The 26,373-nt window shown below is 40.4% G+C and overlaps 1 protein-coding gene across 2 annotated transcripts in view; it reads left to right on the top strand.

The window, feature by feature from the left end:
* Nucleotides 1-26,009, top strand: part of NT5DC1 (5'-nucleotidase domain containing 1) — a 148,368-nt gene extending 122,359 nt beyond the window's left edge. Inside the window, exons 9-12 of one of the 2 annotated variants that reach the window (XM_040597602.1) lie at nt 5,447-5,565; nt 6,433-6,591; nt 12,784-12,952; nt 25,770-26,009. In XM_040597602.1, coding sequence (XP_040453536.1) covers nt 5,447-5,565; nt 6,433-6,591; nt 12,784-12,952; nt 25,770-25,888 — 566 coding nt within the window. In that variant the 3' untranslated portion in view covers nt 25,889-26,009. Of the gene's footprint in view, nt 1-5,446; nt 5,566-6,432; nt 6,592-12,783; nt 12,953-16,682; nt 18,907-25,769 lie in introns of those variants that run through there. The other variant, XM_040597603.1, reaches the window with a different exon arrangement.
* The last annotated feature ends 364 nt before the right edge of the window (nt 26,010-26,373 follow it).

The raw sequence follows: 26,373 nt of genomic DNA, 5'->3' as shown, positions 1-26,373 counted from the left end.
AATTGTTAGTAATTGATAAGTAGCACTTATGAATTATTATGAAATAGTTTATTTTTTTCACAGGATGGTATTTTTTTTTTTCTCTCAGCATTATATATGATGTTCTTTCGGAGTATTGCCAGCTTTTAGTAGTACTGTTATTTAGTCCTCCATATGAATGAGCACATATATGTTGGGATTTCCAAGCGTAAGAAGGATGTGTCGCTGCCTATGTAAAAGTGAAAATCATGTTCCAGTTTTCGGAACTGAATTTCTAGTTCGATTATTTCAGCCTTTGTCTCGCCAATCATAAGCCACCCTAAAGAAGGCAGAACAATGCAAGGGCAGGAAGGGGAGCTGAGTTTCAGGCTTTTTCGGAGGGGGCGGGGGAGTGGAACTAAGCAAACCAAAAAAAAAAAAACCAGATTGGACAGCCAATCATTAGACAGGCTGAAATCACTAATCACTTTGGGAATCCTTAACCTTTTATTTCAGCACATCACACTAAGGGAATAATTTGTTCCTTATCACTTCCCTGCAGTCATCCAGTCAGACAGGAGACTGGCAAGCGCTGGTGCATGTGTCAGGCAGATGGATTTCACAGCTGCTTCCAGGGCACAGGAGTAATTCAGGGATGGCGAAACACACAGTACTACCTGCCAGAATCCTGGAAACCACCCAGTAAAGGTGGTTGGTCTATACATAGGAATTTGGGGCGCTATGCTACAGAAGGGTGCCCATAGGGTATGAAATTTTACCTCCAGCAAGCTTGTAAGTACTTGCTTTCTTCATGGAGAGCATGCCCACAGGGGAACTCTACAGCTTATGCCATCCTGCCTTATTACCTTTACAACTGGAAGAACCTACCAGAAAGATTTTACTTATGCAGGTCCCTTTGTCTTTCCTGCTTTCCTGCCCCGAGTCTCCTTCTGGAAAAAGAGTTTGTTTTTCTTAACTGAGCTCGAAATGCCATCTAAAATCAGACTGTGCTTGCAAGCTGGGCTGGAACAGAACCCAGCTTTTATATTAATGCCCTCAGGGCCCGAAATGGCATTATTTTAAATTGCAGAGAGGCATATCAGTATGATAGTTGTGCATCATAAAATGTACTTGTTTTACAATAGCCCCCTGAGGTGGTAACCACGGCTTCAGCATGCCAAACACATATGCCCATCTGCGCTGAGCTCCTGCATGCAGCGAGAGCCCATAGGAGCTGCCCATGGGTAGGAAGAGGCAGGAGCAGGTACAGGCACGAGCAGCGACAGAGTCACTGCATGTTTTTATTTGATTGTGCAGCAGGAAGGAACAAAAAATATCAGTAACGCTAATAGCCTGTCTAACTAGATTTGTATGGAAACGAGTAAAAGGCTGTCAGGAGAAAGATAGAAAGGCAGAAGAAGGGGTCGCTGGGATGCTGTACACACACCGCAGCAAAGCCTAGCACATCTGTGGCCAGCATGGCCTCTGGGCACTTGGAGATGCTTCCTTAGCCCCATCTCTGCCCAGTCAAGTAGGTGTGAGGCGTCCTTGGACTCTTGGGTGAATCACTGGTGGGTCCTGTCCCCAGCACATAACCAGCAGTCACTGTAGGGCACCCAACCCGAGGAGCAGCGCACCACGGCAGCCTCAGGGGCGGTGAGCTGATGAAAATTAACTCTGGTTAATTTGGTGGCTGAGTATAGGTGAATAACTGTCAAAGGGTACATTCGCCCTCACCCCTTAGCTTCTCTCTTAACCTTGGGCTTCCCAAATGAGAGCCCCATCCCATGGGCTGGGGATTAACAGTGTAAACAGCAGGCAGGTTAGGGATAGAGCTCCAGGTGCAGACCCTGAGCTGAACATGCAGTGTGGACACAACCTCTGCACTGCGTGTGTTCAGGTTTCCATCTCAGCGGGTATAACGCTTTAACGGATAGCAAAGCAGGCGGCAGTATGCAAGCATGTGCAGAGCCTTTCCCAAGGAGCGACTCTGTGCCAAAGTAAATTACCGTCAGTTGTCATTTAAATGGAAATAAGCTTCGCTGATTACTTTTTGCATATTCATTCAGAACAAAACCAGATGTTCTTCAGCCCATGTTATAAACCTGCAATGCACATTTAAAGGCAGGCGAGAAAATTCTCACAAGGAAAAGGATATTGAATCTTGTCTGTGAATCTGTTTATCTGAAAAACTGTATCTGCTAATGGTGATGGGAGTACATTTCTGATTCCGAAAACATTTCCCAAGCTGTTAGACATAGCAATATGCAAATTGCCATTCCAGCAAATATTAATATTGCCCCAGCATGAGTCAAGCTTTTGTTGTTGTTTTTTAAAAGGAATGGTAATTTCCCCTCAGGAAAACTGCTCTGAATCACTGTTGAGGTTTGGGTGAGTGTTTTAATAGAATGATTTTCTGGGTTTAATTATTTTAATTTTAGTTGCTTGCTACCTCTACACTTCTTGTCATGGCATGTTTTCATTCTACATCCAGGAATCCAGGTTGCAGTGATATATTAGACTTCAGAAGGAAGCAGGTCGCTCTATCTAAATCATCTGAGAAATTCTTTTCGGTTATCCAGTCTGTTTGAAATTGTCAGGATGTCTCCTTTTCCTTCCAGCTTATAAGACATGAAGCATTAGCATCCCCGCCTATATATGTGTTGCTTCCTGCTGAAGGAATATTTATAGCATTTCTGACCTTTACATGAACCTTTACAAATCAATAACAGCAAAGTGGGAGGAAAGTCAGCAGCAGTTTTACTCTTGTCTGAGTGTAGTTAGTGTTAGGCCTGGAATATCTAAAATACGTTAGGAACTACCATGATCACAGGCAGCATTTTTTCAGGAAATTTGCAGGTTTCTTCAGCACTGTCACGTAGCTGCTGTCTGAGGGATGCAATACGAGCCAGAGCCAATGGTGTCATAAATGGGGTTTAAAGTTGTTGTGTATCAATTTTTATATGGCAGAACTACTACAAGAGGCCTTAAGAGCCAGTGCTGAAGAATAATTTTCTTGACTATATTTTGCCACAGGGATAGCGTAAGTGGATTAGAAATTGTTCTTATTAATGACTGCAAATGAAACACCATTAATTTCCTCCCACTTCAGGTTACAGAAATAGAATTGACGTGGTCACCTCTAGATGGGTGAGCACAAGCAGCTGTATGAGATGGTTCGAGGCAAGGTTTGCCAGTTCAGAGTCATTACCCCTATGACCCTACAACTGAAACATTATAAAAGACCTTTCCTAATTCCTCAGATTTCTGAAGTTCCTTCCAAAATCAAGGTTTTCCCATAATGAATTATACATCTCAATGCTGTTTGCTGCCTCCAAGCACAGAGGAAGAAACCAGGCTTCAAAATTTCCCTTCTTTTCACAGCCTAAAATCAAAGTTCCTAACTTAATTAAATCCTTTCCTTCTCCAGAGCTGGCACCTCTAGAAAGTGCTTCTTGCACTCTCTTTTGCCTACCAAGGGATCCTGGCCAACTAGTTCAGACTGTAACTGTAAATTAGAAGCCTAAATTCCAGATGTATCGAGTTAAGTGAGATGAATCCCATTGCTAGGGGTGACAGTAATAGATCTCACAGAGTGAGAGATCTTCTACCTTGTAATTAGAGTGAATTTTTTCAGTCAAGAGTGCCCCTCATGCCTTTCCACAGAGGTAGCCAAGCAGGGTCTTTCTTTTTGCTAGAACCTTCTGGTGCTACTGTAATACGTAGGGCTCCTATCTGCAAATGCAATGCTGTGCTTTTGACAATCCCTCTCGTACTAGCTCAATTTTTCTCTAGTATTTTCCTCATTGACTGAATGAAGAGACAGTGATAGCTATACTTCACAAATTTCAAGAAAGTTTTGATAGCAGCTCTGAGGACTTTTTTTTATAATTTGCTTTTTCTCTGTCCATATCATTTGAGGATTGTGTCTGCTTATTCAGTCAGCCTTACAATTATGTCTAAAAATACAGGGCAAATAAAACAAATTCACTGAAGTTTGACAACTTCTGTTTGATCAAAAATTGTGCAGTCAAAACCATTTTAAAAGTCAGGAAATGAAGATTTATTTTTCATGGATGTTATCTTACTTATTATTATTATCGCTAGGTTCCTGAAGAAGAACAAAGGAAAACTTTTCCACACAAATTCTACATGAATTGTTAGCATCAACTTTGAATTTCCTTGTTTTTCCTAGTTTATAAAACACCCTGAATATGGAATCATTTTGTCTGAGAATAAGTCCTGTGTTTATTCAAATCCATAGATTCATAATACTGAAGAGTTATTTACTGCCTCTCTCCACATATCTATTTCTCTCTTTTTGCTTTTTTTGTTTTTCAAGGACCAATGTCTGTGCCATGTACGTCTTCAGTGCTCTTAAACATAAAGCTCACTGTTCTCCAAAATTCCAGATTTCAGCGGTCTCTAACCAGATGATGTTTGCTCTTAGTCTTCTTCATAACACATTTTGACTACTTTGAAACATTCTATAAAGCAGGAGAAAAACGAAAGTCTGGATGTTACACCTAAGTCAGGTCAAAGTACTGTATTGGCTTCTAACCCCTCTGTCTCCAGCATAACAAAAAAAAAAGACATGTTTGATTGAGACTGAATAAAAAAATCACCATTTTAAGTACTTCAATAGACAGACATTAATATTTCTGATGAACTCCTAGTTTATCGGTTCACTAAGGCTCATATTTTGGCTCCAGCAAGAAGCTAAAAGGAGTTCATCTGGCAATAGCACATAGTTCTGAACGAGCAATAAAGTTACGTGGACACCAGAACAGATCCAGCTGCTTTGGGACCAGCTACAGACAAAGCCTATGGCACAGTTGGGTGATGACCGGGGGGTTTCATTTTCTACTGATTTTTCCACTTCGCTGACAGCTGCCAGTGTGGATATATATGCCAATGTGGATTATACCACCAGCTGCAATATTGCCTGCTCATCGTTTCTTCAAAACTGGATGATAACTAGAACAGCTCATTGTGCTGATCTAAGTCTGGCGAGTGCCCATAAGAGCTATCTCAGTCTGTTTTGTTATATTTATGTCAGTGTTTAAAAGCAGTAATCATTTGTCTGTGAGGAAGGGTGCATGCTGTCTCTTACAGTCTGTCTCGACCCATGGTTTCTCCTTAGATCTGTAGCAGCTCCTCCATCGGTCTGGTCCATGTGGTTTCCTGCCGTCCCTGCTGCAGCGTTTGCGGGGCAAAGCTTATGGCTGATTCTCCAGCTCTTCTGTAGCCCTTGCAGGCAAGGCTTGGCTGCTGCCTGTCTCACAAATGTCTGCCTGCCTCCAGCTGCCAAACACCTTGACTGAACCCACAGTCAGTACCAGGACTTGAGCCAGACACTGGAGCTGGTTTAATGCCAAGGCAGACCATGGTCTCCAAGCTGTGCACAGGCAGTTCCTGACACATCTCATGAATGCAGGCGCATGGGCTGCCCTCACTAACGGCAGGTGATTTTGCTTGGTGTTTGCAGAGAATGACGAGGAGCAGGAAGCTCTGCTATCACTGGACAAACCCGGCTGGTATTCCCAAGGGAATGCTATCCAGCTTTATGAACTACTGAAGAAAATGACTGGCAAGTTGGATCCCAAGGTACATTAAAAATGAGAGTAAATCTTTCTGAAAATACCCTGTCTCAGTCTAAAATTCACCGGACAAATTTTCATTACAGTTAGGGATGTGATCGGTCACAAATTTTTGTTCTGGTTCACTTGCTGTTGTCTAACAGACTGCAGTCCGGAACTGGAAGGAGCATATTAGTCTTCTTATCGGTAGAATATGTCAGCTTTCTAGACGTTTTATTCTTTGTGCACAGTCACACACTTTGGCAGCTTTGGGGAGAATCAGACTGTAATCAGGAAATAAACAATCTCCCTGAGGAAACAGATTAAATCGATTAAAAGGTGGCATCAGTGAAAACTAGGATCACGTTATTTTAATTACAGATCTGGATGGGTGAAAATGCTACTGAAGATGGTGGGACCACATTTTCCCTAATGGGTAAAATGGGCAAACCACCCCCTGGGCACAGAACAGAAGAGTTCTGAGTCACCGAGAGGTGTTCCATGTTCTCCCTTGTTTCCAAAGTTGTCCAAAATTCATTCCGGTTGCTCAGTATATTGTCTCGGTAGCCTTTTCCACTGGTTCCTGGCAGGCTATTTCTGTCAATCAAAAGACTCAGTAGTGTCTCTGTGCCAGTCCCAGCCAGGGATTCCCCGTCCAACACCCCTGGCGGGTGGGAGCGAGGAGGGTGTGCAGGGCCGGCCTTTTCCTTACAGAGCTGGTCGAAGGTACAGCTCCAGGCTGTGACATTAATAAGATCTCTGTGTGTCTTGACCAACCGTAACATGAAGGAATTTTTATTAGGTTGTTTTAAAGCTTTTTCTCTCTCTGCGAAATAAGGTTTGCTTGTGTTTTCCCCATATACAATGAACTTTTAATTTGCTGCTTCCCTCATAGGTTGTTTATTTTGGTGACAGCATGCACTCAGATATTTTCCCAGCTCATCACTATAGCAACTGGGAAACTGTCTTCATCTTAGAGGAGCTTCTAGGGGACAAAGTTACGGTGCCTGCAGAGACTGAATCTGAGCCCGTGGAGAAGAAAGGAAAATATGAGGTAAGGGTTCCTTGCAGGTGTTTCCTGGAACAGAAGAAAGTAAGTTACAAAAAAAGCCTCATGCCACCTGCGCTGAGAATGAGCCTGGTTATCTTACCAAGGTGCTGGCAGCATCAGCATCCCTCACAACTGTATCCTCCTGGCTGCACCGGGAGGGTGCCATTCTGTCCCAGCTCGGCATTGCACGGGTGACACAGAGCCTCTACCCAAAGCTAAATCACAGATCTCAGAAAAAGGACTGTATGCTCTTTCCCTTAACAAAAAAATTTAGTCTTCTCCTTTTCAGTAACAAGAACCTGCCCTCCGTCCTACAAGGAGAAATTTCATGGCCACTTACGGCAACTCCAGCACCTGAACTCTGCCGAGTTCATGACATTGCCCTGCATGTTGTGGCCAACTCTGAAACACGGAGGAATTTCTATTAGGCTGTTTCGAAGCTCTCTTCCTCTCTGTGTGAAATACAGTTTGCTTGTACTTTCCTTATATACAAATACCTTTTAAGTTGCTGCTTCCCTCGCAGGTTGTTTATTTCGGTGACAGCTGCACTGAGGTAAGAGGGGCTGGTTTGAAGTCTGGTCCCATGCAGACGGCTCATAGTTACCTCAGATAAATCATGTGAATATTCAGGTTGATCTGGGTTGATCACAGCTGGGAACCAGCGACTTAGCACTACTGCCGCTCTAATTCTCCCACAGAAGGTGGAGGGTTACTATGGTTTATCATTTTTCCACTGCCAAAGAACTAAACAGATGGGGAACGGTGCTCAGACGGCTGACATGGCAGCGCTGTAGCTCCAGCGTGTCCTGTGTAGGAACTACAGTGAAGCTTCACTCTCCATTTGGAGTGTTACTTCTTTTTTGTATGTTCCTAAATAAATAAGTCATTTTCTTCTAATTGCAGAGAGATATATATGCTTTTTTGCATGTTGCTTTGAAAAGCACTTAACTTTTTTTTTCTTTTTAAATAATTACTCTTTGTGATTAAAAAGTTAACTTACTGATAAGAAGATTTTTGTGGGGTGTTTTTATACTAGAGATGCTTTTGATCTGACTAAGAAGCCTTTTAAAAGCTGCTGGGTTTTATGGAGAAAAGGATATCTTCAATGAAACTAAAACAATATAGATGTCACATCAAATTCTCTAGTTTTTTCAATAGACTTATCTAATATTTTCCCCCACTATCCTGATTTCTAAACTAAGGTCAGACAAGGGCATTTCGGTTACTTAAATAGGGAAATTAATTATCAATGTTTAGGCTTTTCCCCTGAGTTGCAGAAAAACAAAAATGAAGACAAACGAATTCAAGTCTCTTTATCAAGAAAAATGTGTTTCTCAGTAAGAAAGCAGGGGGGTGGGGGTGGGGGGGTGTGCGTGCGTGCACTATTAATAGGTTAATATAATTTGATTTAATTAATGAATCCTAAGAAAATAACTCATTTTCCTCCATAAATCTGTTCATTCTCTGACTGGAGGCTCTGCTGCATTGCTGGTAGATCTTACATCTCTGTAAGATTTGGGGGGGGGGAGGGTATTCAGCCATGGTTGCTTAAGCATGTTCAATATATGCTTTGAAAGCACACATTTTTAATTTTTAAAGACAACCAGAAAATGTTACTTTTCCTGGAAGTACAAAGAAACAGTTATAGAGTGATGCATTTCTAAGCCCTTGATGATGATTTGGTTTTCTTTTGTTGCAATACTTCTGGCCAACTGCTCACAAGATCCATCTTCTCTATCACTGCAGTTATCGAGCAGGAAACTGAGACTTTTAGACAGATGCTTGACATTTCACTAATGCTGTAGTATTCCTGATAAGAGATTGCAATATCTCGGGGAGACACCACCCCTGCCACACACAGCCCCTGTTCAGCTTACATCCGCTACCAGTGACAGCAAGCAAGCAAGGGAGAAATGAATTGCGCTGATTAAAGGAACCTGAACCAGGGGGGCCGTGGCAGGTCAGTGGTGTTATTTCATTACCACGCTGCTCACTGGAGTCTGAACAACAGGTCACATCCATATCTCTGCAGTTGACTGGACACCACTAACTTAACAGGACTAGTTCAAAGGGACTCCCTTTACAAGCCTATGAAAGTTTTATTTTCATTCCCCCAATCAACTTCTCCCATTAACCCTTTGATTAAGAGAGGGGAAAAGCCTATTCAAAGGACTGTAGAAAGTCAGCTGGGTTTGGAAAATTAGGCATTAGGAAATTAGATTTAGTCTTGTTCATCAGCCTTATCATTCATTGGCAATAAAAAAAATACACTACTATCGCAGATTTTCCATGCCATGCCGTGTGTGCAGAGGGACTGAAAATTTAGTATAAGATGCAGTCCTCCCTTCTATCAGTCTTTACAAAATATTATTAAAGAGATAAAGTATTAGTTCTAATTTGCAATTGCATCTTTCAGAAAGATACTGCAAAGACCTGTTTTCAGTTGTTTGACTGGTATTTCATCACTAATGGAGAGAGGGGAAAAACCTCCTCAGACACAAACTGGGAGGCTTGTAATTTCCATTTTCATTAGCAGTTTTTGTCTTTTCCCTTCAATTAAATGCATAATATAAGCCAGTTACACATAACTGAAATTATGGTAACAACTGCAGTTCTTTCAAGTGTATGAATCATAACCAAACGATCAAGAGAAAAGCTATTCATGCAATTACTCGGCTCCTCAGCGAATTGCAGCATGCAGCGGGGGGGAAAAAATACCAAGCATTGTGTTGAAACAAGATTCCCCCCAGACTTGGGGGTTTGTTTGCTTGGCTGGAGGCTTTGGTTTTGCCTTCCGTTCTTTAAATATGTGATCAATTCCATCAATGAAAACTCAAAGAAAAGCTGGAATTTGTCCCAGGAGTTCGAGGGAAACAATTACAGAGGAGCTAGTCAGTGTGTAAAAACCTTGGCCTATAGGAATGAATGGAGCAGATATTAAATAATTTGTTGGTGGATATAGATGAAATTTTTCCAGTTAAAAGGAAAAAATAATTTTTACAGTATTGCCTAGTGTCTGATTGGTTGGGGGTGCGTCAGGGCCCTTAACCCCCCAATTTCTGAGACTCTCTCTGGTAACAAGGGAGTAATTTAAAAATAAGACAAGGCTAATTACTCTGTGCCTTTTGGCTCTGTTTGTTTGTCTCTTCATTCCTGTTTATCTTGAACACAAATCTAACAGTACTTGCAAGAACAACCTAATGGGCTGTTGTAAAGCCTGGCGAGTTAAAGCAATATCCTGAAGTGAAATGCATTTTATTTTAGTCTGCTTATAGTGATCCATATTGTACTTTAGGTACAATGATCATGGATGAAATGTTTTATATTTGCGCATGACTTGTTGGGGAAAGATTCTGTGCAAAAGTCAGACCAGTGGCAGACCTGCCCATTTGTGCGCCCAGCTTGAGTGTGTTATTCAAGGACATCTGGTTGTTGTGACCAGCACAGCTCTGTTGGTGGAAACAGCTCAAATACTTGCTGTTATAACGGCAAAACCATATTTTGAGCATTGATTTTTACTGGCACTAAGAGTCAATGGTGGTGTTGCTACCTCAGCACAGAGCATACAGCCATCAGTACCATCCATCACATTGGATGCAGTAAAGTAATCACAGTGCTCTGCACTTGGTACAAAGACAACGGCATAGATGGCAAATCCCCATCTAAATAATGCCTTTAAAAAATACTGACAGCAGCTTGATTTTTCACTTCTGTCTCCTTTACATTCTTCTTTCTTTCATTGCTTTACCAATGTAGAAAAACTTCAGAGCTCGGCTCCCTGCCTATTTGTGTTTTAGAAAGGTCACTTGTAAGCTGACAAATCTGCGTTACCCTAGAGTCCTATTAACAGTTTCTGTCTGCTCTGTTAACAGACCCTATTTGTCTGCAGTTAATAAAGCAAAGGTGATAGTAAGTACTCCAGGTGGTTTAACTTAGCAGAAAGCCCTGGGACCTGGGGAACCCTGGTACCATCATTATTTCTCTAAAGTCTAGACATAGTCTTCGAGGCTTTGTACCCTCAACTGACACAATCAACATCTGACCTGCTACTGTCTGACCAATAAGCCTGAGAGCAAAACCACATGCTTGGGGGTTTTGCATAGGAAAGAGGGATTGCTCAGTAATTCCCAGGATCTACTGTCCTATTGCAAGAGCAAACCCCATGTGTGGGGACTGCAGGAGTGGCTGATGCACCTTCCAGAGCTCCTCAGCCCCACTGTTGAATGTGTGCCTTCAGGTATGTGAAGAGTAGTGATGTTAACAGGGGACTTTTGCCTCATTTCACAGATGTATAGATTCATGGTACATGGTCTTTCCTTTATTGCAGGCTATCTAAGCTGCAGATGAGATATGGACATCTTCTAGGCATCAGTTAAGGATGGCAGGGGGAGCGATGTCTGATGCTTCCTAAGGATGTGGGCATAGTTTTGACAGCTCTTCTCAGATTTGAGATCCAGATTTAGCCTGCCAAACTGCCCGTGTCATGTGGTGATAAGCCAGTAGCAAAATGACAGTTCTCTACCAAGTGGCTTGATGACAACTCTCCTACCTAGCTAGGTTTGGTTTTACTAAGAGCTTGGGCTGTAAATGCAAAATCTAATGTTAACTCCCTCCTCCTTAATAAGGAAGAAATTCCCACTCTGAGAATCAGACCTCTGAAAAAATCAATTCATTCCTCAGATTTCAACTTTAATTGCCTGTTGAACCAATCATATGTTTCAAAAAGCAGTAGCCTCAGATTTTTTCCCCTGTCGATAAACAAGACCCTGTATTTTGTGTAAATGCTTATGCAGGCCAGTACTGGGGTTGTTGTTTGGATTTATCACCTGCACAGCTGTAATGGCCATAAGAGTTTTCTGCTTATGTCATCCAGCTGGCAAACATCTTAATTCAGCATAGCATCTACATTTAATTATAACTAATGTAAAGTCCTGGGATTTGCATGGAAAGGTAAGACTTGTCAAAAAAAAAAAGAAGTAAGATGCTGTCCTTTTGTGTGAGGAAGAGAAAAAAGGGAAAAAGAAAAAAAAAAAACCACACACACAAAAAAAAGCCCAGCTCTTAATACCTTGTTTTGAAACAAAATGTATGGATTTTTTCCCAACCTATTTGCATCAGAAGCCAGAAACCAGTATCTGTTTGTCCAAATCAATACTTCCTCCCCAGCCCCAGCTATGCTCGGAGAAAAAACTGTTACACAGAATCACAAAAAGAATGGCCCTGTGTTTACTGATGTGGTCTGCTCGGCTAGATCAGCAGCTGACTTGTGATCAAAAGCCACAGACCTCTTTCATAAACACAAATTATTCCAGCAGATTCTCAAATCTGTTAAGAAAGGGGTTAAATGGGAAATAAAGTACAAAAGTTCACAGATCTGGAGGCACACGCTAGGATATCTGTTCTATGCTTTACTGGTCTGAAAAGTTAATTTGTACACAAATTACTTTAACAGATTTTCTATACTGTAGTTCACACTTTTGTTTTCCAGTTTTTCATCTTTCTGCAGAGGCCTCCTGGAGCTTTTTCTGGCTGCTTATGGCAATACATAGCAGGTTTCAAGATGAACTGCTAAAAAAATCCGTTTTCCCAATGCTGCTTTAATGCTCTCTTTAAAACATGAGTCTACATGTTGTTGTCTGAAAAAATACATGAAAAAAAATCAATTTTTCACAGTTTGCTAGGCAACTGAATGGCTCTCCATGGATCCTGCGGCTCTGTTCTCACTCATTCCTCAGCTCAGAACCAGATAACACAACACAGGTGGCATGATGTGTTCTTCCCAGTTACTCCATCTAGCACCGGGAGACTCCTTTCTCCTGGGAGGAGGTCCAGGCTGGGTTACTGACTGCGCCTCAGCTACCTAGCTTCTCTAGCAAAGGCAGCAGGCTGTTCACACTATCAAACCCAGAAAAACGGGGAAAATAAAGGATTTTTTAAAGGACAATTTAATGCCAGTTTTTTATATTCTAGGGAATCCATAAATTGCATAAACAGGAGCTTGGGGACTTATGGGAGGAAGATTGTTATTGTTTTTCTTTATAATATTTTTAAAGTTATGTTGCTGCTGAGGTACAATACAGTTTTCCTAGAGAATCAGAGAAATGCTAATGTTCCTTAAACTAACACTTGTGGTTGGAGAGAGAAAGAAGATTTTTTTTTTCTTTTTCTAAGATTACATGTTTCTTTTTCTTTCAGGGAGATTCGCTCAAAGCTCCTTACTTTGCTTCTAAACAGTGGGGCTCCTTCTTCATGGACAGATTGCCAGGCCTGGAAAATGCAGAGGAAACCTTAGTTCGCACATGGTCCTGTAAATGTGTTAGCACTTACAGCACTATTGCAATCCCTAGTCTTGAAGCAATAGCAGGTAAGGAAGATGGCTTTTTTTTTTACCCCCCCTAATGAGCATGTAGTATTCATAGTAACCTTGTAATACTGTGGATATATTTTTGAGATTACCTGTATCCAAAATGCATTCAAAAATACTGTGTTCATATCACACAACACTTAATGTTAGTGGCTATTAATTACTTGGATATTTGCGCTTTTAATAGTTCTCTGATACACCATTTTTTTGTTTGGCTCTGGAAATTTTAGATATTTAATGTATCCTATGTTAAAAATAGGATGCAACACTTACCAGACTGTAGATTAGTTCCTGAACTTGGTCAGGACTTCCTCACAGTATTTTGCTGTTTCTACTTTCAATGGTGAGTTACTTTAGGAAACAAACGCATGCAAAGTTACTTGGGGTTTTTACACTTGCAGATATGTTTCCTTCTGATCTGGCTTATTATTCTTCCTCAGTCAACCCACTTATCCCATTACAGTTGAAATGTAGATGAACAAAGGCAAGAATGTAATGAAACCAAGAATGCCTAGGACTGTGCTTCTCTCTTTCCTTTGTATTTAAAATGTGTGCATTGCTTTTGAAACTGCATCATTATGGATAGAACTGGAGCCTAAAACACTCTCCTTGTCTGGAAAACAAGGCCATCACAAGCAAAGTCTTGTTCTCCATAAATTCACCTAAATAAGAAACCAGCTCAGACTTTCTACCTTCTTACATGAAGGCTGCGTTAAAGATACAATTACGGCTGATCTTCTGATTTCCACTGTTTATCCCTGGAGGGACCATACGTTATTTTGGATGGTTTGTAGCCATAGTTGTAGCAGTAATATGGCAATAACTTTGCAGCTGCAGTACATATCAGTTGATTATGAAGTGGTGGTGAAGAATCTCTTTCCATATATCCTCAGTCTATCATTTTGCCTTACTGAACTTTATCAATATACCATATCTAGAGGAATAAACGAATTATTAAATGAATAAGATGCTTAGCTGTATGAAGAACACAGCAGGTATTTCCTTTACTGACCCCTCTGTTCAGCATGTTTCCTCCTTCACGCGTAAGACCAAGAAATAAGTAGTTGTTCTGTGAGAGCATTTTAGATTTGCCCGGTGGTTATTTCTACACCAGAACACGACAGACCTGTTCTTTGCAGCCATATTGTACACATGTATGTACCTTGCAAGGAAATCTCAAAACAGAAAACTCGTATGGTGCCACAAGTTATTCATACTTCTGATATTTGCCATGTTGCAGTCTGTATGTCAGCCTAAAGGTACAAAGCCCAAATATACCAAGGGAAATTGCCAAGAGAGAGGTAACTTCTGTAAAACTTCCTTCTAATACCTCTTCTGGAGTAATCTGTGGCTTGCTTTGGAAGCATTGGTCTAGAGCAAACACATTGGTCAGCCACACTCCGTGAGACTCTGCCTCCCAGCCAGCTCCCCCCAGCCACAGCTCACTTTGCAGGGCCAGCAAAGGCTTCAGACCACAAACATACCGCCAAGTTTCCAGCTACAGATGAAGGGGTGAGAACCAGAAAGGCATATCTGTGGAAATTAGCAAGTAGGATAGCTGCCTGTCATGGGCGGCGGAGCCCCCGCAAAGTCTGTTCCTCCACCAGAAGGGACACTGTGAGCCGTCCCTCGCTGCGTCAGGTCGCTGCTGGGGCAGGGGCTGGTGTCTGCAAAACCTACCTTCCAGAGCTAAAGGACAGGGGAGAAATAACGTTTTTAACTTGCAGCTGTGCACCTGAAAGCAGACTCAAAGCTGAAGGTATGAGAACATCTCTGGTTTCTTACAGAGAGAGGTATTTGTTTGTTTGTGCGGAAGAGCAGATGTTCATTATTATGGATGTTGAGGAATTCCTGACTCCTCTCGAGTACCTTGTCTGACTCCTGTCACAGCAAGCTGTGAGAGCCCCGGCTTTGCCAAGCCCTGAAGTTTTTGGCTGCAGTTGTAAGTCATAGCTTAGCTGCAGCTATTTGGGAATAACTAGCTAGAAGAGATTCAAACGGGTTGTGCAAGTTTGATGCACTCCGGCTTTTCCTTTTCTATTAATCTACTTAATTACCAGCAGAGGACTTTCCACTGCAAGCTACAAAAACGCAAGCCTTTCCTCAAGGTGCCCTGAGCCCCGCCAGGCTGCCAGCGTGCTGACCATAGGAGCCCAGCTCCTGGTCACCGGCTGGCACGGCACAGCAGCACTGGCTCAACCCGACCCCGCCAAAGTTGCTGCTGCCTCCCTGCAGGTGTGCTGCAGCCTCCCGTGAGCTGTGGGCTCACCGGGGCTTCTCTGTCAGCCATGTCTGACCTGGCTTTTGTACATCTACATGAGCGATAGTAAGTGCCACATACAAGTAAATACCCCATCAGCTTGCAGCCTGCAAAAATATTTGGTGAAAGGCAGGCAATTGCTGCTATGCTAACTTTTAATGAATTTATTCTTGTTGTTTGGATGCAACATATATCTGTGCGTAAAGAATGGCTTGGTTTACTTCTCAAGGCACAGCTTTCATTGAAAAAGATTATTCAAAAAATTATGGAATGTTATTCATATTCAACACTAGTGGTGTTTTACAAAAATAACTCATTTTTCATCAACATTCATATGAGAATTCTTTTGAGAGAGTTACCAGAAATTTTTGGGTCATAAAACCCATCAAGCCTGTTCCTATTTCTTTTTTAAATAGAGGAAATATGTAAATATGTAAATATGTAAATAGAGGAAATATGTAAAAAAAGTAAATAAACTAAGCTATAGATCTGGATTGAGAAACTGAAATGGAAACAACTTTGACAGTTCTCTTTTTTCACCAGTATGTTATACATTTGGTGCGGATGCCTTCTGATAGTTTCATCTGAAGAATTTAAAAATCTAACAAAAGGGAACGATCTGATACTCACTGAAGAGCATTGTAGGAAAAGGCTTTCACATGCTGCTGCTGCAGTTTTTGTCCGTTCAGAGTATAAAATAACAACACATACACACAAATTGTGCGTGTAATTAGTAAAATGGCATCTTGTTGATAAGATGATCCAATCCTTTCTTCATTAGCTTTCTGTGCTCATCAAATGTAGTCATTCTTCTATACTTCTGCCCCCATCTTTACTTGAAAATTCAGTATTTTACTCAAAAGGGGGTTGGTTTCAAAGATGCATCAGCAATTCTGAACTTTAATCTCACCTGTGACAAGGGAAGTATTAGTGGGATTGTGGATTACTGCATCACAGTTTGTCATCTAAACTCCCCTGACAGACTCTGAAGAGAAATTGCCATTTTCCTTGTGCATGAAAAAGGACATTTTGTTTAGTGTTAAAATTTCCCCAAGAAATGGGGGATCTTGTATAATACCTTCTGTGTACTTTCCTGTTTGGAGTGGAAATCAGATAAAGGTCAAGTAAGACTCTTAATTTAAGACACCTTGACATTAAGATGATATTAAACAAATTAACCGAAGAGCATCATTATGGTTATATCATTGTAATATTAAGAGAAGATGAGTTAAGTTTTAAGTTTTCTAAACATCTTGCAGGACCTTTATGAGCTAGTTCTCCTTACCCACTTTCATTAATCAGGGAAGTTTTTCTCAAGCATTGGAAAGCTGATGAGCTCATGATCATATTGGCCAGTACATGGTTAATAAAATAGTAGAAGCCAGTGTCCCTACTCCTGTTCTATGTGCCTCATTCACAAATCCATGTGTTTCTTCACTTTTCTGCTATTGAATCTCTCCTCATTTACAGCTCTCTTACAGAGTTTGACCATTTCAAGCACAGTGACATGGTAAGCCAAATTTTCCATCCCTGTGGGAACATTACATTTGAGCTCAGACACAGAAACTGAAACGTGTAGGGGTCTGTGTGAAAAATGGCTTTTTGCATAAACCACAGCTTCTAATACATCCTCCTCCACTTCAGAAAGTTTGGTATGAGCCAAGTAGAGGCGAGTACTCTTATCTATCATACCTGGATAATCTGAACTTTACCTCCAAGGGGCAGGCAACTACTGCTCTGTGGCCATTTGATCAAATTTCCAGATACCCGTGTAAATAATTCCATGTCCTGCATCACATAGGTATTCCAGCAATAATCACAGAAGATCTCTCAGATTTACAAAGATCAAATATAAAATCAAGGTTTTTTAGGAAAAAGTCACTCAAATAACTAGCCAGTGCTTCCATTTCTGATGGATATTTGATTAACAATTCTTTGATCCCCAAAATAATATGCATATTTCAAGCTAATACTTTTCCTTTGAATCTCATTATGCTTGGTATGTTTATAAAAGTCCCACTTCAAAAAATTCTGTGAACAGTAATTGTGGAGTTTTAGAGTGTACAGGGGAATTTTGGTAAGTTTGTTTTGCTCTTCATTGCAAAGAAAAGCTTAAGAAAGTTTTACAAAGATGTAAATGCTAATAAGGAAAAAAAAAAAAAACTTTTTTAGAATTTTGTAATTGTTAACCTCATCTACTGAACATGTCTCAAAAGCGCTGAATGGTGAGGTCTGTCGTAGGATTAAAAGTCACTCTAAGCAAGAAGAGGAGATTGAGCAATGTTGCAGCTCAAGATAGTTGAATTTCAGAGAAGAATGAGTGCAAATGTAAATGTTTTATGGAGACAGTTCATCTCACACTTTGGAGATTTGATAACCAAGATTGTGTCACACATGAGGATAATGCATATTTTAAATCTTGCGTGCTGTATGAAATCTTATCATGCTTTGCCCATAAGTTTTCTCTTCATGCCTTATTGTTATTTCAATCAGCTAGTACAAGAGAAAAATCTCCATTATAATTTACCAAAGCTGTCTCTTTAAAGACGCCTACAGATCTGTATGTACCCTGCCACTTTCTGCGGGAGCTTGAGTTGTCAGCCTGCTTGCTGTATAAATATAATGATAAAATTGCCAGTGAACCATGGCAAAGAAGTTCATGTTTCTGCTTAGAGTTGCAAATTATCTGCACAATGGAAAGCCCAAGGCAGCTGGGGCTGGGGCACCAGAACTGGCAGCATGCAGGTCACAGATACACGGGTCTGCCCGTCACAGATCAACTACGAACTGCAAACCTCACACTCTTTCTTCAACAGGTACTTTAAAGATGAATGCCCTTGAAGAATCAACTATTACCATGGAAGTCATGAATTTCTATATCCTGAACAGTTTCATTCATAATTATTGCTGAAGTGAAACAAAAAATCCCCCGTATTTTAATACATTAGTTCTATTTTTTTCATTGACATTAAATCATTTAAAGTCAAATCCAGCTCCTATTAAAACTAAATTAGTCTTTCCTGTAACTAGAGTGATAATTACATGCTCTTATTCAAATAATAATAGCATATAATGTCCTTAAACATATAGAACTATCCATATTATACATGACTTGTTAATTAGCAGTAAACTTTTCTGTTTAATGCTTTACCTTATTACAACCACGCCTTTACTTACCAGCTTCAGTTTAAGAATGTATCTATACAATATCATCTAAAGACTAAGTTTATCCAAATGCTTTGAGGATGTAAACTGCTTTGGGGCTTAGCTGCTATAAATACTAGTTGCTACTGAAAGGCTGAAGAGGTTACTTTTATAATGAAACTTTTTATGCAAGAAACGTATTTTTACATCTGGTGAAAAATTGGTATAAGTCTACAACGACAACATTTCTGAGGTTTTCTGATTCTGAGGTTTTGATGCAAGAAAAAAAAGCAGATAGCAAAGGTAACTGACTAGAGAGAAGATACATGTTCTGAATGTATGAACATTGTATTAACAGCATCCTGCTCTGTGTAAACTGAAAAGCATCAGATAAGGTAAATCTGATTCATCAGTTCCATGAAAATAATTTCAGTGTTCTTCATTTAAGAGAAAGAAAAATATACTCAACACTACAGATAAATGTAATGCATCTATTTTGTCAGTTGCAAAATACAACTGAAACCAACAATAAACTGCATTTAAACCATAACAAAGTAGTATTCAATAAAGCAGAACTAGTTTGTAAAAAGCCTTCAGAACACAGTTATTTCCCCAAGGGTTCAAGACCTCAGCTTTCCCAAAAGATTTGACTACTTGCTAGTAATTTTCAGCACAGAAAGGACAGCTCTCAGTGTATTACAATTTGTTCAGCCTTCCCTTCCTCCTCCAGAAAGGTGTATTGACTTGTGCCCCTGAAGGCCATGTCAAATCATGCAGAACCCAAAAGATTACTTCCTAGCCAATAACTGACAGAAATGTTCCTGCCGTCGTTACTGTGCTCTGTGAGATGTCAAAGTACAGCCACCTCTAAAAGATTAAAGGGAGAACTCATGAGCAACTCATTAAGAAAGGGGGAAGCACTCAGTCAATTCTGCTTTAAAGTTATCCTTCAACTCAGGCAGCATAATTTCATTTGCAGGCTGTAATTAAAGCTATAATTGGGGTTTGACTAGATCACGGACTTATGGGGTGAGTTTAGATTGCTTCTTTAAAAACACTGATGGTTACAAAAGTGTTGATAATTTTTGAGTGTGAGAAACAGTGAAAATAGGTAGGTCACCAAGTACTGGAAGTATTTCTTTGACCAGGTTGCAATTTTACATAACCTACAATCTCACATGCACAAGAAAAAGTTGCTGGAAGTATTTACATACCCTGGATTGGTGCCTTACATATTCCCTTTGGATTAAGGTGGTAACTCACACACACACAAAACAATGTAGGCTTTGACTTCACTGCTTAAAAAGCTTAATGTGTGTCTGTGTGTGGCTTTTTACCTTAAGGTAAGTAATGTTTGTCACCCATCCAGAGGAAAAAAGTAGGGAGAGGGAAAGAAAACATTTGTTTTACAAGAGAGGGGAACATCACAACATTAACTCAGGTTTTGAGAGTAAGGCTGATCTTGGTGAGTTTATCTCAAAATGAAATAAATATAGCTCCTCCACAGTCTCAAAATGCAACTGACTTCTTTTCCTTATTCAAAAATGCCTGTCATCTCAAACAATTGCTTGTTTTCAGGCTAACTTCTTCAACTTACCTCAGAAGCCCTTCCCACCGCCCTTAGATCCAGGATGAGTCAGTCAGAAATTAATTAACAGATCCCTGATAGACTAACACCTGCTAACAGGATCTTGGCATTCTCTTAGGATTTTTTTCAGATTAAGTCTTCATATAAATGTTTTAAAATTTTATAGTCCAATATTTTCTTTTGATCAGCTCCAGATCAAGCAAAGAACCAACCACACAGGGCTATTTTCTCAAAGGATCTCCAAAAATTAATATTTAAACTAAAAAAAAAAAAAGAGAGAAAAATTACCCTCATGTACAAATAATGAGTTTTCTCACATAAACAGAAAACATGGAAGGAATTTCTAAGGCTTTCCTTCACTGCAGACTCTATCAGGCTCAGATGCAAGTTTAGTGCACACCTTGTGCACAGCTGTTTTGTTCCAGCCAGCATCAGCAGTCCCTTGGCCGTAGGGTAGACCCAAAGTAACGCAAATTGTTACTCCCAAGATAATTGCAGTGAAACTGCATGCCACGGGCAGTTGCAACAGCCACGACGGGATGGTCTCTCCATCCCCCCAGCACTCATCCCTCTGCAAAACTCTGATAATGAAGCTGCTGCTCCACATCTCCCCACAGCTCGCCACTTGGGTTTCCTCTGTTGTCACCATCTTCCGTGTTAGAAACAGCAGAAGAGTAACCAGTGATAATCCCCAGGGGCAGTAAAACTCTTCCTCAGGCCAAGCTCATGCTGCAGATGCCTACTGGCAGAGCCACAGGCATCATCTCCGACCAATACAGCTGTGTTGGCAAAAGCTCGTGTGTAGGTGCAATTAAAGCAGCAAAGCTGCACTTTCACTGAGGCTAGTTTTAGTCTAGGATACCCAGGAATAAACTGCACTGGCTTGTATCACCAGATAAAACTCAGAAGTTTTATTAATTTCCTTCTGCAGAGATAACTATATTGAAGAGTCCGCCCCGTTCCCATACGACACCACACAGATACCCTCGCTTCTCCTCCTCCTCTCTCACTTTTGATTGCAGACAGCAGCAATGACTTTCATGTAGTTCATAGGAGGAACACTTTCCTCGTGCTGACTTCACTATTTTGGGAGCTTTGTCTTAGTACAGCAAACACCTAACCTCCTGTTTAGGAAAATCAGCCTTAGAAGTATGGCTAAAAATAACCGCTATCAGATAAACCTGCTTGTGACCTTGGTTTGTTTTTTTCTTTTTGCCACTAGTATGCTCCCTACATTTTGAGCTCTAAGTGCAAGCGCTGCTTTGACTGTTATAAAACAGAAATGGGTCAGGAGACAAAAACATTTAGTATTTGACAAAAAACCCGACACCTGTTATAGTTTACTTGCAGACTGGCAATTCAGGTCACTCGACTATGCAGCCAAACTGGTGAGTTCCCCTGCAGCAGTTGTGCTTACTCCATTGTTAAGAAATGATTAGAAATTGTTACCATTAAGAAATTAATATTTTCCTTTTTCTTCAACAGCAGCTTTGAAATACAAGGAAAGATTTATGGCAAAGCTTCTAGGCCTGTAAAAATTACTGGAATTTCTGTAAAAGCTGAAGAATTAATACTGCCTGATGGTTTGCCCTTGTAGTTGTACCACCTGGATGCTGAGCTGTGAGATAAGAGCTCTGTCTGTGTTTTCTGAGATTTTTCACCATTAAGCAGTTTAAAGATTTTTCAAGTTAAAACTTGGATATCGCTAATGAGGTTTTAGTTCTCCTCCCTGTGCCCTTTCCTTGGTGGTAATCAGGAGGACACATTTGGATTCACTGAGGAACACAACCCTGCAGTTTACTAGGAGGTTTATGCAGCATCTGGCTCCAGCCAGGGAGCAGACCTCAGAGAGGGGAGGGGAGTTCTGCTTTCTGCAGGGCTTCTCACTCGTCATGGGGAATGCTGCTGTGGTGTCATCATTAAAAAATGTTGGCTTTGCTTTTGTTGGTCAATACTGCAAAATGATTCCTGACATTTCTGCTGTGTATTTTGGGAGAAATCTGTTTCAGTCTTGAACTGGGCTTTTAATTCAAAAAAAATGCCTTCCATCTAAAGAGATTAAAGATCATATTTGTTTAATGTACTGGTTTGTTCAAGGAAATCTCCAAAAATTATTAGATGTGAGAATTGAGTTTATCATGCAGGCCTGTGTCTGGATTAGATTATAATTGTCTTCCATTCAGTTACTCAGATACTTTCCTGATCACTCATCGAGAATATTATTTTCCCTTCTTCTTGTGGTTTCCTTTTCCTTCCTTGTGGCTGGAACTCTAATTTTACTTCTGATAAAAGCTTGTGGCTTTCATTTAGTTGGCTTACACTAACTGAACAGCACACAGACTGAGATGTTGTCAGTTTAATAACTATGAAATAAATCCATCCATAACGCCTAAATACATGCATGGGTAGGGGTATGCATAACCATCAGAGCACAATGTTGTAACTAGTGTCACTTAATACCTGGATCTGGATAACTGGGACACAGTGACTTAAACACAGTAACTGGCAGTGCTTGCTGTTCAAACATTGCCATTTCATTTATACCAGGGCTGCTGGAGTCCTGCAAGCGAGGTAGGGAAGGGCAAGAGTCCTGCCTTTGAGCTCAGGCTAAGGCACATAACCTGCCAGAGCTGCCCAGGCCACTGGGAAGGGCTTGTGATGCTGAATGGTCGCTGCAAAGGAAACTGGTTTTCATCACTCACTTGCACTCAGGCTCTGGTGTGGGAGCAAAGAAAGGAGTGGCACAGAAATTCAGGGAGATTCATCTAATAACTGACATTTCTGTGGATCTAGAAAGGGACATAGACCTTGAGACCCTCCATGTCTGACTTCTAGGAGTTGTTGGCTCTGAAAGTGAACATCCTATTTGTCTTGGGAACAAAATGAGTCTGGGTTGAATTACCTAAGTATGATAGAAAAATTCTTGGATTGTGGTCCTCAAGCAATTGGGTAGAGAGAGCCAGCTAGTTCATTCTTTCAGCCTCAAGCTGTTTAGTTTGTTCAGGGCTTGGTTTGGGTTTGGGTTTTTTTAGGATAGCGATAATATTGGATGAGTTTTATGCTGAATTCATTATCAGTGCAGGTTAGGACTCAGTAGAGCCTTGCTGTCAAATTATACCTCAGAGAGGACTGGGTATCTGCCTCCTGCCTAATTTATGACCGTCCATCAGGGTTAGGTGAGAAGTGGGTGCCAAGATGCAAAGGTCTGCCACAACAGCAGCAGTTCTGAGCATGCACAGTAGCAGAACCTGAAGAAATTTACTTTCAAAAACACTAGGAAAATTAACAGCTTGGAAATAAGCAACTATATTTTCCTGAGACTGCCTTTATTATCAATTACTGTATCTTATTTTTTGCATGGTTTTGCATCAAGCTGTGGCCTGTGCAAGCATTTCAGTTTAGTGAAATGGAGCTGCTTATTTCTTCTCTATGTCATCAGCGATAATATGGAATAAGACCAGATATGAATCGCTGCTATATTCTAGGAGGCAGACTCCAGACCTCTATCATTGTTCTTGGTGGATAAGCCAGTATTGCTGGACCTAGTGAAACCGTGGCCATTTACATCAAAGAAGTTGGACTGAGCTTTGGTGTGCAATTCACATACTTTTGCAATCCGGGGCAACTGTGCTTTATTTTAAGTTGAAAAGTTTTCAAAGAACTTCATTTAAATGAATAGTCTTTATCTATAACATTTTCTGGATTTTCATTTTTTCATACACTTTGCATTCCCCCAATTAAAAAAATCTTCATTTCTCTTTCCTTGTATACTTGCCCTTATTCCTCACTGTGTTTATTTATAGCCACTGAGATTCCAAGTATCTCTGGATCAGCCCAGAGTTTTCTCATAAATACATCACACTGAAATCAAGCAATAATAGAAAATGTTGTGTATTCCCAGCAAAGGAGGTGGCATTGATGCAGCAAATGAAATCATTGATGAAAACAAACCTGGAAATACAGGAAGATCTTTCCTATGTGATACATAAAATCTGCTTCATAGACAAAGAATAGTATCTGCTTCATGCAGCTTTCAGTGATGCCTTGGGCAACATTTTTAAATGTGGATGCCTTCTGGTCATCTTCCAAAGTCAGCTTGCTCAGACACAAGAAATATTTAAATGGATAGACTGGGGTTTGAATGTGTAAAAAAGTGATTATTCTCCTCTGGAGCCTTGTGCATTGTATACAGAATAGGTTTGGTGTTTAAGCTGATGGTATAAAGCTGGTTTACCAGGAAATATCAACAAAATTACCATTTTGATCCAACTGATTCTTGACTTCAGCATAAGCAACTCTGCAGCATGTCTGCCCCATTGCTGCTGCTCTTTGGTTAAACTACTCTTGAGGGACTCCAGACTGCCAGACTGAAGAGCTAGTGAAAGCTTTTATATAAAAGTAACTGTATGGCATTTGTTTTTTATAGATCATAAAGATATTCAGAAATATTTGCTTTCTTTTTAATTATTATTTGTTATTCTGGAAGCCTTTGTTTTAAACAGAGCTCTCGTAAATAGAGTCAGCAGCCAGTAAATCCATTGGGCCCTCCACAGACTAGAAAAACATCTTTATTCTACTGTGCTCAGAATGAGCTCCAGAGATTCCCCTGACTGACAGAATAAGAAAATTTACTTCTTCGACAAGCTGAAGTAACCCACATAATAAAGCGTAATTCACTTCCAGTCAATCTCCTCCCTTTCCTACTTTGTTCCAGCCTCTATCTGATTTTTCAGCTGGATATAAATACTAATTTACTTGCTTCAGTTATGTTTAATATGGTTTTACAGCTGCAGACCTGGATGCTGTCCTGTGCCTGCCTGTGAATCGCATATGAGACAGCCCTGAACTTCCTGTTTATGCTGAAACCGCTAAAATTGTGTTTTTCTGTTTCACAAAAGTTGCTAAGTGAAAAAAATGTAGCATATAGTGACAGGATATCATCACCTCGATTTTACTCCATTTTTTTAAAAAACAGTGTTCATTAATAACAATGTTCAGAGAAATACTTTTTATGTTTTGCTTTGATTCTAAACAGACAACTTGGGAAGGAGCTAGCCCATTTTTATTGGGTTTGGGTTTGTTTGGTTTTTTCATTTACTGGAAGGGTAATTGCTTCTTGAATGAAGTTTTATTTGTGTGTTTTTTTAATTTGGTTTCTTGAACTGTGAATAGGAGGTGAGCATGGGAAGTATCAGTTTTCTGGCTGTGAGGGTGGCTGGGTCACTGCTAGCAGCAAAGACTTTTTTAAAAAAACTACAGAAAAGAAAGCTTTGACTGTTTAGAACTAGTTTAATGCATTCAGTGTTCTTTACAGACTGGAAGTGATGACTACACCAAGTTACAAGTGCAGATTTCTAAGGATGCTTGGTACAAAATTATGTTTTTAACAGTGGACGGCAAGAAGGTCAAGAGCAGGTGCCTTTGGGGAATCTTACTATAATAGCCCTCGAGTAGATTGCCCAGATAAAAAAGAAAGGTGACAAATTGACGAATGAACTTGAAAGTGTTCTAGTGGGAAAATTCCATCTAGGCTCACTAAAGATTTTTAGTTTTTAAGCATTAGTTAAACCGTTTTCTTTCACTAGCATTATTTCAGCAATCAAAGAACTGAATATCCTTTACTGCAGTTGAGTAAACTCTGAAAGTCAATCCCTTGGACAGCTGAAGATGTCAAATAAATACGTAATCACACAATCTGATTGGGTTCTAATGCTGGTGAGCAAACAGCTCAAGGTCTTAAAAAGTACTGCTGTTCACGACAGGCTTATTTTTTATGTGATATGGACTGTGTTGCTAATCAGATGTGGTATGTTTCTGTCTTTCAGATTTACCACTGGATTATAGATTTACACGATTTTCCTCAAATAGCTCAGCAACTGCTGGGTACTACCCAAGCCCTCCAAGAGCACTGCTGCCAAATGAGGAGTCAGTGACTACGAAATAGGTTGTCGGCTTTTTCCTTAAATAACCCTGTGGCCCTTACTTAAAACTGCTATCGAATGCTAATTGGTGAAACTGCTGTGTGATGCTTCATAAAATGATGGATTAAAGCAGACTCCTGTGTAGACTTGTGTTTCACTTGTTTCTCTAGTCCAGCCAGAGCAGGTGAGCAATGCATCCTTCTCTCTAAATCTTCTGACCACCACTACCTTTCACAAAGTGCTGTTGGCTTTTTCCATGCGCTGCCCAAAGCCTTCAAGAGAAATGTAATAGTAATAACTCATCCCAAGTTACATCCCAAGTCTACATTTTCAAGGACATTTTCAATACTATCCCTATGTAAGGTGACGCTGTTGGCTACCGTAAGCCCCAAGAAAGCCATGAACCAGACCTTCAGCCTTAATTCATTGAGAGTTACCTTGGATAGCCCAGGTTATCACTGTAGATCAGATCGTTTAGCAGGCTCTGAGGAATTTATTCTCTCACTGT

This window comes from Falco naumanni, chromosome 6 (genome assembly GCF_017639655.2).
Source record: "Falco naumanni isolate bFalNau1 chromosome 6, bFalNau1.pat, whole genome shotgun sequence".
Classification (NCBI taxonomy): domain Eukaryota; kingdom Metazoa; phylum Chordata; class Aves; order Falconiformes; family Falconidae; genus Falco; species Falco naumanni.
Note: the sequence above shows the minus strand (reverse complement) of the source record. Positions and strands in the feature narration are given on the sequence as shown.